Here is an 18,200-nt window from a genome sequence, read left to right on the forward strand (position 1 = left end):
TTCATTCATTCTGCCATATAATGTAGTAATATGGTCTGAGCAGGGTGAAAGAGTAATATTCAGGGACATATTTTTGATAATGACTTAAATATCTTTCATCTGAATTCTCACCTATTATTTATAGGTATTCAGAAGACACCAAATGAACCACCGTTGGAATTCAACCTTGGTAAGAAATTCCATTTATTTACATCGATTACTTATTTGTATATAAAGTTCACAAGTTGTAGGTACATTGCTTATATCATTAAATATTTTGTAATCTTTTATGAACATCGTTCTATGAAATTTTTCATTCTGTAAGGTAAGTGCTGTTTACCCAATTTTTACGTAAAGAAGCTGAGCTGAGGACTTGGCCGTTCACCACCCGGATGACGCAGGGCTCAGTGTTGCAAAGCTGGGCCTCTCAGTCAAGTCTGGTGACACAGACACGGTGTTCAGAACTCCTTTTCGTACAGTGGCTGGGCTTTGTTGCTGTTCAACATTCCTGGAACCCTGTGTGTGTCTACTTATTTCCTCCTTGGGCTGGAGACTGACCTAATGTGCAATTTTTTTCTTTGTTTTCATGATGGCACTTACAGGTTCTTGCCTCTTTCAGTCCCGTTAGCTCAAAACTATCTGCTTACTCTTCCGTCTTGAAGATGGAGATATGCTTTTATTTTGAGGCATAATCCGTTGAGAAAATAATTATATATAATTTTGTGTGTCGATAGTTTGTTTTCTTTTTCTAATGGGCTTTATTTTTAGAGCAGTTTTAGGCTCACTGCAAAATGTGATGGAAGGTATAGAGATTTCTTATATTCTCCCTGCCTCCACAAATGCATGGCCTCCCTCCTCTTCAACATCTTTTGCCAGAGTGGTACCTTTATTATCATTGATGAACCTACACTGACACAACATTATCACCCAAAGTCCATAGGTTGCATTAGGATTCTCTTTTGGTGTTGTGCATTTTATGGGTCTCCTTTATTATAGTATCATGCAGAGTATTTTCACTGCCTAAAAATCCTCCATGTTCCACCTATTCATCCTTCTTTCCCCTCTAACCCCTGGCAACCACTGATCTTTTTACTGTCTCCACAGTGTTGCTTTTTTTCAGAAGGTCATATAGTTAGAATCGTAAGGTATGTAGCTGTTTCAGATTGGCTTCTTTCACTTAATTTTATTGCATCTAAATGTCTTCTCTATATTTTCGTGGCATGATGGCTCATTTCCTTTTAGCACTGAACAATATTCCATTTTCTGGACATACCACAGTTTATTTATCCATTGCCTACAGAAGGACGTCTTGATTTCGTCCGAGATTTGGCAATTCTGAATAAAGCTTCTATAAATATCTTGTGCAAGTTTTTGTATAGTCATAACTTTTCTTACCTTTGGGTAAATACCAAGGAGCTCAACTAGTGGATCGTGTAGGAAGAGTACATTTAGTTTTGTCAGGAATTGTCCAACTGTCTTCCCAGTGGCTGCACCAGTTTGCACCCCCAGCAATGACGAGAGTTCCTGTCGCTGCACGGCCTCGCCGGAACTGAGTGGGTCGGTGCTCCTGACTGTGCATAATTTATCTTTTAAAATTTTAACTTTTAGTACATATGTACCTAAAGGGGCTGTAAGTTAAGGATTCCAGATTTTTTATTTTTATTTTCTCAAGTGTTGAGAAACAGAGGTGTGAAAACTCAAGAATCTTGTGTGATAATACCTGTAAAGTGATACTTGTCTTTCCCTAGAGTCCTCAGATACAGAATGAACTCATCTTCAGAAAGGGAGCGAGGCCCAGGCACCTCTTGACTGATTGACTGTAACTCTTACTACTCGAGCCTTCATCCAGCCAGCTTTTATTTTTAATGGAAAAAAAAAATCATTTTTGTATATATATTTTTTTATCCTCACCCGAGGACATTTTTCCATTTTTTGTCCAGATAGAGTGGGAAGGAGAGGAAGAGAGAGAGAGAGAAAGAGAGAGAGAGAGAGAGAGAGAGAGATCTACATGAAAGGGACACATCGAGTGGCTGCCACCCGCACAACCGACCAGGGCCGGGGACAAACTGCAACCGAGGTACCCGCCCTTAGCGGGAACCGAACCCGGGTCTTTCTGGACTGTAGGCTGATGCTCTAACTGCTGAGCCTAACCGGCCAGGGCCATTTTTGTACATTTTTGACAAGACTTCTGAAAAGTGAACACTTGTTTGAGTGATTTGGTGTATTTCACAACACAGATCAAGCCTTCTATTCTGCCTCCAGGAGAACGGGGTAATATGAAGGAGGCAGGGGCGGCCAGTAGGGGGGAGATTGGGAGACCTGGTGGCCAGCCTCGCGAGACAGCAGGTCTGGGCCAGATAGCTGTCCTCTATTTTAATGAAAGTGATCCATCTTGTTCAAAGACCTAACTGCCTTTCAGTCCAGTCAAGTTCAGTAGCAGGGCTGTTGTCACTTGAATTTCTGGCTTTAGATCATAGATCTAAGAGATGAGCAGCTGCAAGAAATGACTCATAACAATAGCACTCCCATTTTTAAAAACCTTCAAATATTTTTTTTTCTTGTTTATTCAAAAAATACACTAGAGTTCTTAACAATCGATAATTGATCTTATCATAGGGCAAGAAATTTCTGATGATTAAACAAAAGAAAATTATTTAGAGTCTTCAGGAAATTGAATTGTTGATCTTGAAAGATTCCCCAAATTCTTTGTCTCTTAGCACGTTACGATCCTAACTGTGTTATTTCTTGAAAAACCAAACAGCGACAACAAAAACTTAAACTACTCTTTCAAGGACACTATAGGTTTTAGTGAATATTTCTGTCACTTTTTTCTTTAAGTTTTCTTAGTCGCACAAATTCTTCAACGCTTCACCTGTTATATACTTAAATTCATTTCATAAGGAATAATGAGAGTAATAGCTTCTTAAGTATTTTTATCAGGGTTGAAGAATGTGCACATTTATTTAATTAGAATAAAAGGATAGTGTCTTAAAACAAAAATAATAGTTTTAGCCAAAAATAGGATAAACAAGGTAGGGAGCTTTTTTTACTTAATTTTCCAACTAAATTTTTCATATTTGCTTTTTGAGGCTTGACCAAAATATTCAAATAAATGGAAAACTCCAGTGGCTTTGTGTTTTACATTTAACAAACAGCTACACTAATTTTGCTCGGTGTGATACTGCTTTGGATACATTATTTCCTATGAAGGATTGGTTTCTGCCTGGTCTGCATGCCACGATAAACTCAGTGTATTTGCTGAAGTTCCCCTGCTACATCTTTATTATCTAAATGAGGTAGGAGATGCTTTGTCAACTGAGCGAGCTAATTGGCTAAAAATATCTTGGTATTCACAAGATAAGTGTGTACTGAAAAAATGAGTATCTCATGGCCATTGTCAACTATGTTTCTAATGGTTGGCTGCATTTAAATTGCACAATTCACTCTTACAATGGCAACTCTGCTTCTGCATTTCTTTCATTGTTTCATCTGAGTGTATGGAAACCCTTTTTATTTTCACAAAGGGAGAAATAATTAAAAACCCCAGAGAATGCTTATTTTGCTTATGGTTTAATAAAATTGTTTTCATTTCAACTAAGCTGGTTTTTGAGAAGAGTGATCATTTCTTAAAATCTGGGCGCATTTCTTTATTGAAACCATTGTTGAAAATGTATAGAGGAGGCTAATGCTGACAACGAGATAAAAGAAATTTCTATGAACTGTTTCTTAAGTTCATCCCAGAGTCAAGAGAAAGCTTTTAAGAATCTGCTTTCATATTTTATATGAACACCACACGTATCATAAATTCATAGCAATAGTAACAAACGTGATGTGTACCACCCCAGAGGTCAGTGGTTAAAATCCAGTTTTTATCACAGTGTGGCATGGCACAATGACAAGATGTCCTTAGGTAGGTGACTTCAAGTATTAGAGTGCTTTGAGTAAGGAGAGGTCATCCTCTTTAATTGTTAAGGCTTTTGGTCCAGGAAAGTGCAGATTCGAAATACTCCATTCTTCTCTTGGGTCACCTATTAGATTGTGTGTACTGATTTTGGATATAGAACCTCTTTATTTCTAATAGCCTAGTTGGAAACAAAGTCATGTAAATAATGTGATCAGTTTCCCATCTTCAGAATTTGAAAAGGTGTATAAAAATGGGCCTGGATTGATACAGTCTCATCTCTGCACAGACACGGCGCTCATTAACCTGCATGTCAGGTCCATGTATACTTTATGAATTGCTATAAACCAGTTATTGTTTTATGTCTCTCTGAAAGAGAAAATCCTAGGAGGCCAAACTTACCAGTTCTCCCGTGTTCACATTTCTCCTTCTGCTGGCTCATGTTCTAGAAATGATTATAAAGCTCTGACGTGTTTAAACTCCAGTGGGAAAGTGGACGAGTTTAGTGCATCTTCTTCAGTATTTTCACCCTTTACGTGATATGCAGGGCCAGCGAAAGGGAATACCGAGCGCAGAGGTATATTTTTATATTTAATCTATTGATAAAAATATTAGTTCATGCAAGCTGTTAGATAATCTTCAAGAGACAAGAGAAGTAACGGCTAAGAATTAGGCAAGGCCTGTGCTGGCCCTATTTTGTTACCTCATTATAAATTTATGCCCTGTTCTTGATTCCCAGAGTTAGATACTTTCTGTAGAAAACATTGCATTCTGCTGAACAGTAGTTTGGGGACTCCCGGGAGAGCCCAGGAACAGTTACCAGTTTCTGAGCGTCCGCTATATGCTTACCTCCCTACAAACAGGAGGCTGCGTATTTCTCACCGCGCACTACAGGTTAATAACACTAAAAATAACCAACATTTATTGAGAGCTTGTTTGCTCACCATACATTGTTGTAGACAATTTGCATCAATTAACTCCTTTGACTTTCATCATGCGATAACTGCTCTATCCTCCTCCTTGTTTTATAGGAAAAGGAACCTAGACAGGAATAGGTAGCGTAGTGAGCCCCAAATTTGACCCAGGAGATCTGAGTACAGGGCATGCGTTCCTGTATCATCTGTATGACAGGTGACAAATCTAAGATTCCGAATGGTCAACTTTCCAGAGATGTTATGGCAGTTGAGTGACAGTCAGGATTCCAGTTGAGTTGTTTCTGATTTGGAAGCTCCTGCTTTTAGCCCTCAGGCTGTACCTCCTCCTTATGGATTCCTGCTTCCCAAGGATTTCCAGGAGGTGGTGAGACAAACAACTGGAAAGCCAGGCAGCCTGCGACCAGGGCAAACGAACAGCATAAACCCAGAGCTGTGGGAGGACTGAGCGGGCAGTGATTAAACGTGGCATCAGAAACAACCTCACAGGAAGTGGCCTTTGGAACAGGTACGGAAGCAGAGCTTCACTTGGTCGGAGAAGGAGCACCAGGGACAATTCAGGCAGAAGGAGGAGCTAAATGCATGAAACAAAATCCTAGAGCTCATTTTCCAAGTTGCTGCGTTTAATGCTCATTTACAGTTCCCTCTTTATCACTTCTAATCCCACTCTAAAAATAAATTAAGTCTCTAGAAATCCTCTTGCAATATTTTATAATTGTTGCACACATATTAGGAATTTGTTTTAAAATTCTAAATGAACACACATCTTCAAACATTGCCTTCTTGCTAGCAAGTGGTATTTCGGTGTCGGGAAGAATGAGCCGAATCTTACTGGCACTGGGCCGTGCCGGATGTGGCTCAGAGAGGTCTCAGGCTGTGCTGAGCTGGACGCTACAGACTGTGCTCCTGAAACCCACCAGCCCGTGCAGTGTTGCACACACGGTCACCCCGATGCGTCTGTCTTCGAGATGTCTCAATTTTGACAGCATCAGGTAACTACCAGGTAATACAGATGTTTCTTGGTATCCATGGGGTTTTGGTTCCAGGACCCCCTTGGATACCAAAATCCACTAATGCTCAAGGCCCTTATGCAAAATGGTGCAGAATGATGCATACAATTGGGTCTCCGCAAATTCCCAACCCCCAGATGGAAAATACTGTTTTCGATCCGAGGTTGGTTGAATCTGCAGATGTAAAACCTACTGATAGGGAGGGCAGACTGTGCTTTTTGGGAGATATTTCCCAAAAAAACCATTTCTCAACAACACAGCAACAAAAGTAACAGACAACTAACAGAAATGTATTTGCATTTCAGGCTCAGATTTCAGTTTACAGTCTGAGTGGGGAGGCATTAGCTCACCAGCTAAAGATGGGCATGAAAGCCGACCACCAGGATTTGAATCTGTCTTTGTTATGACCGAGGCACCTTAGAGAAACTACACAATGTCTCTGACTCTCTATGTTCTTGTCTGTAAAAGGGGAAGGATATCCGTATCTCACTATAAGGTTCTTGTTAGGATTAAATCATTTATTATACATAAACCACTTACACTGGTCTCTGACATGCAGTTAATGATGGGTTAGCCCTTACTGTTTTGAATGTAATGTTGGTTGAATCCCTTCATCACACTGAGTGAATACTTTCTGGAGCAGGGGGTCTTGACATTGCATTTTTGTACATAATTATTGCTGTCACTCACAGGGAGGTGTTAGGCTGCACTCTGTTCACTTTTTATCTCTGCTCCTACAACAGACTTCCCGCTATTCATGTTTCAGATGAATTCAGTCACTTGCCCCGGGGCGTGTGGCCAGGAAGTAGAGGAATATAGATATTAACTCCAAAGAGCATGTTCTTTGTGGTTGGTTATTAAACGTTCAGGAATGGGAAAAGGGAGACAATAAAAAGTTATCTAAAAAAAAAAAAAAAAGCCCTGGCCAGTTTGGCTCAGCGGTTAGAGCGTCGGCCTGCGGTCCGGAGAGACCCGGGTTCGGTTCCCGCTAAGGGCACGTACTTCGGTTGCAGTTTGTCCCCGGCCCTGGTTGGTCGTGCGGGTGGCAGCCACTCGATGTGTCCCTTCATGTCGATGTTTCTCTCTCCCTCCCACTCTATCTGTAAAAAGAATGGAAAAATATCCTCGGGTGAGGATAAAAAAAAAAAAAAAAAAAAGCCCGGCTGGTATGGCTCAGTGGTGAGCGTTGACCCATGCACCAAGAAGTCGCTGGTTCTTTTCCTGGTCAGGGCACATGCCCAGGTTGTGGGCCCAATCCCCCTTGGGGGACATGCAGGAGGCAGCCACTCCATCTTCTCTCTCATTGATGTTTCTGTCTCTCTCTCCAAAATCAATCATGAAAAAAATATTTGGGAAAAAAAAGGGTTATCTAAGATCTGCATAAATGTTTTTGTAGTGCTGAAATAGAGATTTTTTGGAAAGAGGAGGAAAATGAACCAATTAGAATTTCTTAACAGGTCTGTCCTGTGGGCAGTGGCTTCCGGGGACTGAAGACTTACTGTGTGCTACAGCTGGGGGCCAGTCTGTTCTCACTGACAGTGGTCTGAATTCCAGCAGGCTCTCTTCCAGAGGCTGTGATCCTGGATCACAGCTCGTAAGGAAGCAGTAGACGAGGCATCGAACTTCTCTTCTTCCTTCCTTCGTGCCACAACTGTATCGCTTAACTGAATTTTGCTCCGATAAATTCTATTTGTTCTTCTTGTCAAATTTCTTTCCGAGTAATATATCATAAGAGTTTTTAATTAAAGAAGGTCTTTGAAACCAGCTTTAACTTCATAAGCCTAAATTGATCATTCTATGAAGGTTTAACAAATTATTTCTATCGTGTTTTGTTTTGTTTTGATGTTCACGTTCTAAACTTCTTTGTTTGTGTCTTTCATCCATGACCAACATGCCCCATCCAGTTTCTTTCTCTTTCTGGGTGATTAACCGGATTACATTCTTCCCTCTGTTGTCCAATTCCTGACCCAAAGGTCGCCGGATCAGGTCTACTTTGCAGCATCTGTTGCGGTGTACAAATAACTGAGGAACCAAGACTTCCTCGGGACTTTGTTCGTTAGGCGGCTTTGCTTTGTGTAGAGTCCGAAGCTGCCGAGGTGATGACGCCACTGTCTGCCTGGCTGAAATGTGTCAGTCAGCCTTCTGTGGAGCAGATGGCATCCTGATGTAGCCACTGGGAACCGTGCCATGGGGAAGAGAAGAGACCTCGTGGAGTGGAGCACAGGATCTCAAAGACGCCCTTCCCATTTCAATGTGCAGAACCGCCCAGCAGTGCTTCCCCAAAGGCTTCTTGCTTGGGCTTTTTCGCAGCTGGCAGAGGTGGCGCTGTCTCCATTTCACAGCAGAGACCCTGACTCGGAGGGGTTGGTGACTTGCCTGCAGCTGAGCGACGCTCCTGACTCCTCCGGTGTGACCTCTACTTTCCCAGTGACACAGATTGCTCTCGGCTGTTGCCTGCAGTGGTGAGGTGGCGGAAGTCAGTTTGAGCAAACACACACACACACACACACACCACACATTGGACACATTTTGACCTGGGACAAGTCAAAACTTCTCCAATTCAGAATATAAGTTTTATCCTAGTACTGAAAAATTTAAACACAGTCTCGCCCTCAGCAATTCCAAACATACATTTCAAATAACATAAATGTACATTTATCAGCCTGTTTCCAGAATTTGTAACTCTTGCCCTCATTTTTCCATGGAGCTCTCTACTCCTATTTTCAACTGGCTGGAAGGTATCTCCACTGCATCTAGGAGCTATTTTCAACTTGAGATGGCTAAAACCTGTTTTGTTTTTATTCCCATTCCTGTCCTTCAAAACATTTCATGCCCCTTGATGTCCGTGTCTATAAAAGGGATCACCATCCAGTCAATCCATTAATTGTACAAATCCCCAACTATAAATCTTTCTTGATTCTTCTCTTTCTCAAACTTTACATCAAATCCATCCTGTCCTGTAACTTTCATGTTGAAAAACATTCTGAACTTGAACACCCCTCTCCATTGCTACTGCTACCATTCAGTTCTAGGCTGCTCTCCACTCCTCCGGGCCGATGAGGACAAGTTAGGGATGTCCTTCGGGTCTCTGCATCTGCTCTTGCCTCTGCACAGACTCTTCGCCAGAGGACCCAGAACAATCTTTTAAAAATATGAATGTGATGTCTTCACTTTCCTAGTTAAAATCCTCCGCTGGCTCCCACGCACTTGGACTAGAACGGAAATGCCTTCTCACATTCCACCAGGACCTTGGGCGCATGCGCACCTCGCCCGCGCTCATCTTCTGGCTCACGGTGCAGCATCCTCACTGGTCTTCTGTTTGCTTCTCAAACAGGCCAAGCCTGTGAGTCTTTGCATTGCTGCCTCTCCCCTCCAAGCTGGCTCCTCGGGATGTTTAGGTCACGGCTCAAGGTCACCTCATCAGAGAAGCTTTCTGTGATCCACGCTCCCTGCAAATTCTCAATTTAATCGCCCTGTTTAAAATTCTCACTAAATTATTTCTTTAAACTTCATGTCCCACTAGATTATAAGCTTCATAAAATAGGGAACTGGTGTTCTTGTTCACTGCTATGAAACTGTCACCTAGAATCATGCTGGGCACATTGAGACAGTCAATAAATATCCGGGAACTGAAGGCATGCGTGGGTACCTTTGCCTTGTCCCTCTCATGTTTCTTCATTAAATGCATTTATATCTATAGATATGCCTTTGAAAAGTTTTATAATAATTACTAGTACAGTTGTTTGTTTAAAAAAAAGCAATTCATTTTCAGTTTCTCAAGGAATACAATTATTTAGCCATTGCTATTTTTTTGTTAGTAAATTATATTAGGAAGGATGGAGCTCACTGCCCTTGGGGTTCTTCTAGAGAGAACTGACAGGAAGGATCAGTCACAGGCTGAGCTGAACGAATGGGTTCTGTAACTAGACTGTAGAGCTGATGACTTCTTACCTGTGTAGAATTCGACACCCCAAATTCTTCACAAAGTAACCTGAAGAGGTCTGTGTAATGACAGCCTCAGGAAGCAAGCAATGTTATGGAGATGTTCTTACAAACACACACATACGCGTATGAAGAAGCAGAGCAGACAATGGAATGGAAGTGATTTGGGGTCACAGTTCAGCCTGTAGTGGGTGACCCTGAGAGAAGGCGGTAGAAGGGCAGTGTTGGAGAGCGTGGGCTGAGCGGCTGTCCTGGGCGCATCGGAATGCTGATTCTGCTGCTGGCCACCTCTGCAACTCTGAACACTTTATCTTTACTGCTGTTTTGCAGGTTGAATGAGGTAGTGCACTTGAAGCACTAAGACTGGTGCCAGGTGTAGAGGTGACCTCTTAGTGGTTTTATTCTAATTGCTATCTTGGGTGAATCCCTTACCCTCTCAGAAACTCTTATTTGTAAGTTGTGGAGGGTGTTTGAACTAATATATATGAAAGGGAGAAGTACTTTACTAATACACTATTAGGAATTTAATAACACCTTTTTTTCACATATTTAATTGGATCTCCCCAAGCACTCAGTGGGAATAATGATAACTATCATCCCCATTTCCAGGTGAGGGTATGGAGACTCCATGACAAACTTAAAGTCACCAGTCACGACTGTAGGCTATGACCCTGATCTTTTGGGTGTTTACTACACCGAGCAAGTAAGAACTGCCAAGGAGACCCGCACATACAAGGTGTCTCACATTCTTACCTTACCTAGACTACCACATGTCCTGCGAGAGCCGAGAAGATGGATCTTCCATTTAATTTGGGCAGTGTTGTCTACGTCTTCTCCTTTCTGAAACTTCCTGTGGAGCCAGGGCTCTGAAGCAAGCTCCACTGGCCCCGCAGGTGCTCTGCTGGGCTTTAGGTTCGGACTGCTCTCCTTGGAGATCCCGAGTATTCTGGGACACGCTCTTTGTTCCCTCCAAACTGATTCTGGTAGAACCGCTCCCTCCCACTTTGAGTTAATCTGATCTACATGGTTTCGACACAGTGTGAAACTCATTGGCTCTGAGTCTCGGACCCTTTGCGGCCTCCAGCTATTCCATTTGTCTTCTCACCAACAACTTGATCTTCCCCCTCTTGTCTCATGTCTCCTGAATCACTAGTCATTTCTAGCTTTAGCTTATCTGTACCAACCTTGCTTTATTTCCTGTGAGTCAACAGTCTTAAGATGGAAGAAATGACACTCCTGATGCCCTATATTGAACAAGAATATTGACATTTTCTCTTTTCTACAGGAAAATCACACATAGGTTTGACTCAAGAGGCTCAAGAAAAACAGGCGTTGTCTTTTTTCAAGCTCTTCAAAACTTGTCTTCCCCCAAAGAATGTTCTGGATGGAGACAATAAAATGAGAAGCTGATTGTCCTCTCAGAACAGTCTGTTTCTCCCACTCTCCCCTCCCCCCTTACTTCCTCCTCTGTCTATGTATAGCTTTAACTTATCACCTCCAACAGACTTGTAAAATAGTTGGCAGGAGAAGGGGACAGCAATTTCATAAAAACACCTAATAATTCCACATATAATTACTATGCCCCATACATTTAGAGGGGAAAAAACACTGAAATTTTAAAAAATGACCTCAATTGAAGAACCACCAACTAAAATTTAAGCTCTCACGTGTAATATTTATATGTTACAAATATTAATTATAAATAATATTATAATACACATTCTTCTAAAACGTTTTGGTTTGGAAAAGCTTGTCTAAAATTTGCTTCAGTCGGGACTGGGCGGAGCCCAGACCATGAGTCAGTGTGGTGTTGGTGAAATCATCCAGGTTGACTAACTGCTCTCTGCATTGCTTACTTCTTCCTTCCCAGACAGAGGGACCTCAGACCCCTCCACAGGGAACCAGCTCCTGCAGGCAGCATTCCAGGTGCTATTTCCTTCATTCTTTCTCAAGCTCCCAAAACCTCCTCGACATCATTCTGGGTCCTTAGTTGGAGTTCAGCAACTTTGAGTGCACGTCTCTCAGCCATCCACCTTTGGTGGTGGGAGCCCTGACTTTCCTGCGGCCCCCCGTAACTGATGGTCTCCACCAACCTCCAGGCCTCCGTGGGTCTGGAATAAGTCAGGGAGACAGCGCCTTCCCCCTCTCCCGCGTGCCCTGCTGGATCCGCTGCCGGGCTCTGCGCGTGTCCTGAGCAGGAATCCTGAACCGGGGTCCTGTTGCCCCTCACCTCGAACTGGCGGCTCCGGAAAAGCATGGTCGTCTTGGCCTCTGAGCGAGTAAAAGGCTTAAGGTTGTGCCCTCCTCTCCCTTCTGCGATCCTCCTTCCGACACGACGGATTTCCAGTTACTGATCGGGAGGTGGTTCCTTCAGTTTCAGAGGGACCAGCGCCCATCCTTGGAAAACATTTCATTCTCTCCTAAGCAGCACATACGTGCCTGCCGAAAAGAACCGCAGAAAGCTGCAAGCTTTGCTTCCGACGTGGATTTGGAGCAGGCACACCGAGGGCCAAGTTCTGCAACGTTAGGCCGTGAGGCCGGAGCAGTTTCGGGGTTAGCGCATTTAGCGTGGGATTCGGAACTGGAAGAGACTTGTTTTACGTATTTTAGAAATCGATTTCAGAGAGAGGAAGGGAGAAGGAGAGAGAGAAACATCCATGACACAGATCCGTCCACCGGCTGCCTCCTGCGCGCCCCCTACTGGGCATCAAGCCCCAAACCCAGGCCTGTGCCCTGACTAGGAATGGAACCGCGGCCTCCTGCAGACACTGACCTGTTTTTAATTCAATGGCTTGAGGATGGAGTCTCAGCCACGTGGGTAATCTTCATGAAAGTAAGACAAAATAGAATTTCTGAGGCCTGACACGAGAGACGCTGAGGGAGCCAGGACAAGCTGGGGATGGGAGTCTTCTGGTACTGAGAACAGTGATTGAGACCAAATGTGTTCTTTTCATATGCAAATGTCTGTCTTCAGTACAGCTGGCTTCGGAACACAGGCGGGCAAAGAGCGTTTCTTGAGAGCCCCAAGTCCCAGGCAGAGCTATCTTCCCTCCCTCTAGATTCTGCAATGACACTGAAACTGACAAACGATACTACGTGGCTAGTTTAGTTTATTTCCAACTAAAGGAGTGAAGATCATCTTCTCAGCCACTTTTTGTAAAGGGACAACATGTTTTCACTGAACACACACAGATACATATAAAATATAGTGGTATATTTTTATATTGTTCTGCCATAGGGGGAAAAAGTAACACACTTCATTTTAGGTCCTATTTCTCTTTTTCTGAATCTAGCCTTTTCCATCAAAGAAATCAGTTTAATTTATAAGCGGATCCATTGAAACGGAATTTAGGAGCAGTGGTGCTCAAATCTCAGTGTGGCACGAATTCCGAAGCAGTATTTCTGTTACAAAATCTCTTCAATTCCCTCTTGCAAATTATTACCTGTATTCTTCAATAACTCTGTCATCTGCTTCCCTCTTTGGCATTAGTCTCATCCTTCCCTCAGGTTTTATTTGAATGCTATTATCAGAGTGTTGAGAGTCTTAAAATTCTTCTTGCAAAGAGAAATCATCACTGACCATGCAGAGGACCAGGCAGGGCAGGTGAGGTTACTAACAAAGTATTAACTCAGGCTGCTGAATGTTGAGCTATTTGTAAAAACTGACTAAATAGCCCTGGCTGGTTTGGCTCAGAGGTTAGAGCGTCGGCCTGTGGTCCAGAGAGACCCGGGTTCGGTTCCTGCTAAGGGCATGTGTGTCGGTTGCAGTTTATCCCCGGCCCCTGTTGGGGTCGTGTGGGTGGCAGCCAGTCCATGTGTCTCTCACATTGATGTTTCTCTCTCTCTCTTCCTCCCTCTCTCTCTCTCTTGTTCTATCTGAAGATGAATGCAAAAATGTCCTCGAGTGAGGATTAAAAAAATAAGTAAATAAATAAAAATTAAAAAAAAAAAAACTAAATAAAAATAGTCTTCATCCTTGAGCCATATGTTGTAATTTACAAATTTGACTGACTGATTTGTTAAAAATATGGATATGGAGCTAATGAAACTATGAGGCAGCAGCAGTGTAGGCCTCATGCCACCTGGCACATAGTAAGTGTGCAGTTAATTGTGCTTCCTGCTCCCCACCCCCATATTCTTTGCAAGTTTTGCGTATAGTCTTAAATGAGAACAACCTTAAAATGTGTATGATAGTAGAATTTTATTGTGGTAGTATAGGAGCAAAAAAAAAATCTAGCATTATTTTAGTATGTAGAAGGCATTTTTTCATTAGGATGGCTTTATTTATTTATTTATTTGTTTGGTGTGTGTGTTCGCATGTTGATTCCTTGGGTTGGTTTCTTATCTTTGACTTTCTGGAAACCTAATATTAATAGTATTTGTTTAAGTTATGTGAGTAAATTTATTTTCCTGGAAATACCCCAATTTTGAATTTGGAACATTAACCTTTTGAACTCGGTGCCTAAGAGAAAATAAATGATTCCAAATTTTTGAATTATGTTTTCCACACCAACTTTTATACATCTTCTCATTTTCATATATATACATATATATATATGTCTTAGGGAAGCATTTCTTAATTAAAATCTCTCACACAACATTTAAGGGGAAAAAAAACCACATTTTTGTTCTATTTATATAAGGACATAAAAAATGGTTACTGCCCTGGCCTGTTTGGCTCAGCAGTTAGAGCATCGGCCCATGGACCAGAGAGTCCCGGATTTGGTTCCTGCTGGGGGCACGTACCTTGGTTGCAGTTTGTCCTCAGCCCCTGTTGGGGTCGTGTGGGTGGCGACCAGTCCATGTGTCTCTCTCACGCTGATGTTTCTCTCTCTCTCTCTCTCTCTCTCTCTATCTCCCCCCCTCTCCCTCCTGCTCTGTCTGAGGATAAATGCAAAAATGTCCTCAAGCAAGAATAAAAAAAATGGTTACTTAATTGAAGGGAGAAGTTGAGGTTTATTAAGAAAGATGTATTCCTGACCCCAGTAGTCCCAAATCTTATGAATATGCAAATGGTGACTTCCATAGCCCCACCTTTCAGCCTGAGGAGAGAAACATGTCAGGGAGGATGTTTGACATAGCAGAGAACACAAAGGAATAATACCAAATCAGAGAAATTATAGGAAATAGGCTTGATCCGTCGAAAATAAGCTAAAATGAACAGGGAGGGCAGAATACGACACTCGGCTCAATCAATTAAAGACTCTCACAGAGTCTACGGAGAATGCAGAATGAAATGGAAGGATATATATGAATGGCTACTAATTAGCTCAGCGTGATACCCAGCCACCCTTTTCTGAGAAATAGCCTTAAGAAAATATTCAAGCGTGAATAGTGTTCCTAACTACTTATGAAATTCTCACTGTGTGCATGGTAGTGTGAGGCAGGGACACTGTCATTTTACTCCACGCAGCTGAATTTCCATGCCATGCGGTGTCCTGGGACTGGGTCCATCCAGGGTATGGGAACTGTAGAGGCTGAGATCCTGGTCTTCAGTGCTCTCTAAAAACTTCTGAGAAAAAGGAAGAATGAAAAACAGAAAGGCAGAAGAATTTTTAAGAAGGAAAACGTTTTATAATGGCAAAGTGAGTGGAAAGAGGGCCTATTGGGGTGTTTAAGTGCTACATACATCTTTTCATGGACGATGGAATTGATGTCATCCAGATGTAACCACTGGTATAGAATGGTAAGGGAAACCATATAATGAAGTCCAGTGATTTATTGGACTGGAAACATAATCCACGTTAGAATATCAACTGATGAGTGGCATCTAATTTTCTGAAGTCCAAGGAACAAGATATACACCTGACATTTTTAAGAAACCTGACCAAACGTTAAGAATTTGGAAATTAAATAAAAAACTGTTTACTAGGCTGGAAGAGTCTTACCCACTTCACAGCCTGAGGGAAGTGACCGATTCTCTGAGTGGTGGGGGGAGAAGGATGGTGATGTTGAGGGAGCCTGGAAGCCAAGTGGTTATCTCCCTAAAGTCCTGTTCATATAAGGCTGCTTTTCTGTTCACAGCGTCTCTGTCCTCTATACCTTGGCCTCTTTGCCCTTGAGGGACATGGATTCATATCTTCCATTTTCCCCATGAATAGTCTCTAAAGGGTATAAAAGGTGTGTTTCCATCATGCTATATTGGGATCCAGCTTTAACCTTTCTTTTTAATTGTAAGGAAAAGAAGCTTTATTAGAATGAACAACCTTCCTTTTTGTTGAAAGACGTATACAGAGCAGAGGAGCAAGTCTTTCCATGACCCCTTGGGACACTTTAGTTTTAAGATAATTCCTCCCTGTGGGCTATTAGCCACAGACGAAAGTAACTTACTTCCCAGCTAAACCCATGCTTAGAGGGCAAGCTGACCATTTACATGTAGCGCATCTGAAGGCAGACAGAAAAGAAAGCTTTCTGCTGTTTTTGGCTTCGCATTTGGAAGTGCCCAGTCAGAGGTGAAATTAACCAGCGTGGCTGTGTCCATCTGCTTGCTCAGGAGGTGGTACAGTCATACCTGTGATTCCCGACTTTAACAACAATCCAGTAAAAGCTTTTTCTATTTCTCTTATTGATATGAAAACAAGAAGGTACAAAAAAGTCACAGGTATATATGTAATAAAATGCTTTTATTGAAAAAGAATAAGGTTACGCATAAATCTGGACCCGCCTGAAATATCTTGAGCACATTCTTGTTATGAGACTATTGGGTAGATACGATCCATTTTTGTGTCAATGTACAACTACATTCAGATTAATGTTGATAATAATTTAGAGTGCCTATTACGTGCCTCCATTCTATATACTTCATCTAATATTTATAACAAATCTACACAATTTGTGTATGTGGGTTTTTGTTTTTTTTTAACTTCATTTAACAAGTAAGGAAATAGAGACTCAAAGAGAGTCATTTATCCAAAGGTATATAGCTCCTTAGGCTAGATCCGGGTTTCAAATACAGTTTTATCTCAAATAGAAAAAGAAGTTCTTTATCCTGAAGGCGCTATGCCCTGCGGTTTCTCCTCTAAGCCACGTTGGTAACTGAAGTGTGGCATTGTAGGACGCGAGACTCTCGTCCCAGTGCTACTTCCTCGCCTCCTCTGCTTGTGGCCACTGCTTTGCTCTGGAGGAAAGAGGACACACTTTGTGAGATGCCACTAACCCTGAACGGCAAGAGGAGAGATGAAATGGAGCGAGGCGAGAAAAATGACCTGATTTCACAGAAGACGGAGTTCTTAAGAGGAAAGAGACAGTTGCTTGGAGTCGACAGGGAAGTCACGCTGCCCGGTGGGTCACAGCACTGCTGTCGGGAAAGCCTGTGGCAGGGACCTCGGCTCATCTGTGCAGGTCTTAGAACTCCTGGGCTTTGGCCGGTGCTGCTGAACCCCCAGGCACCTGAGCGAACAGCTGTGCTCCACTTCAGGTCGATTACCGCTGGGACTGAGCTCTTGGCATGGTTTAGACATGATGGCTGAATGAAACAAAAAGTGATGTTTTATAAAAACAGTATTTTTATGTAGACAGGATGTTAACTCCATAAGAACCTGGAAGACTCTGCCCTTTCACTTCTGCGCTATCCAACGTTTGAAGAACTTCTGGGCAGAAATGATCCGAGCGCTCTTCCTGAGAACCCAAGGGGTGGCTTTGAGCATCCAGAGCAGAAGTTGGCAGCTTCTGGATCTTTGACCAGATTTGGTCACTGGTGTATTTTGCGTGGCTCGTACAGCTTTAGCTCCACAGTGGCTGGGATTCCAAGCTCTGGACAGATCCTTAGTTCCAGTCACAGTGGGTTTTCATTTCTTCAGGCGGTGACTTTGAATAGAGGTCCCCTCTTTGGACCCAGCCTAGGCTATCCAGTTGGCGGATGCCTAGCCCTCCCTTGAGATCCTGAAGCTCCCTCTGTGTTATCATTGTGCTTCTACTGAGGATTGCCTTCAGGGAGAGCGGAGCCTCCTGGCTCCAGTACAGACCTGTCCTAGACTCGCCCATAGGGATCTCACTCACAACCACTAACAATAGAAAGTACACCCTTACCTTGCTAGTAATCATAGCAGAGTTAACAGGAAAAATAGTCTCTTGTAGCTGTCTTATTTTTCCTAAAGAAATGTTTCAAATTATATTTTTTTTGAAAAAATATTCATTACTTCTATATTGTAATTTTTCCCCTTTTCAGTGAAAAAAAAAAAAAAATCAATTCAGTGGACACAAGTACATTTAAATCCCAACCTGTCAACATCTCATGTGTTTTTACTCTTCTGGGCTTCGAGGATAGTTTTCAATAGCTCAGTCCAAAAGAAAACCAGTAAAAAAGGCAGAAACAGTAAAAACCTACTGATGAAGGATTTTGCAGAGAGGCATTTAATTGTCACTACCTGTTTGATTCAAGAATTCGTAAATAAACAAAACGAAACAGCAGAAGCAGGCCATTTATCCGGGTCACTG

The 18,200-nt window shown here is 42.4% G+C and overlaps 1 protein-coding gene across 5 annotated transcripts in view; it reads left to right on the forward strand.

The window, feature by feature from the left end:
* INPP4B (inositol polyphosphate-4-phosphatase type II B) overlaps positions 1-18,200 on the forward strand; it is a 595,725-nt gene that overhangs the window by 286,870 nt on the left and 290,655 nt on the right. For all 5 annotated transcript variants that reach the window (XM_036282080.1, XM_036282084.1, XM_036282081.1 and 2 more), the window contains one exon: positions 125-169. In XM_036282080.1, the coding sequence (XP_036137973.1) occupies positions 125-169 (45 nt within the window). The remainder of the gene's footprint in view (positions 1-124; positions 170-18,200) is intronic.

The sequence above is a fragment of the Molossus molossus genome, unplaced genomic scaffold (assembly GCF_014108415.1).
Source record: "Molossus molossus isolate mMolMol1 unplaced genomic scaffold, mMolMol1.p scaffold_m16_p_4, whole genome shotgun sequence".
Lineage (NCBI taxonomy): Eukaryota > Metazoa > Chordata > Mammalia > Chiroptera > Molossidae > Molossus > Molossus molossus.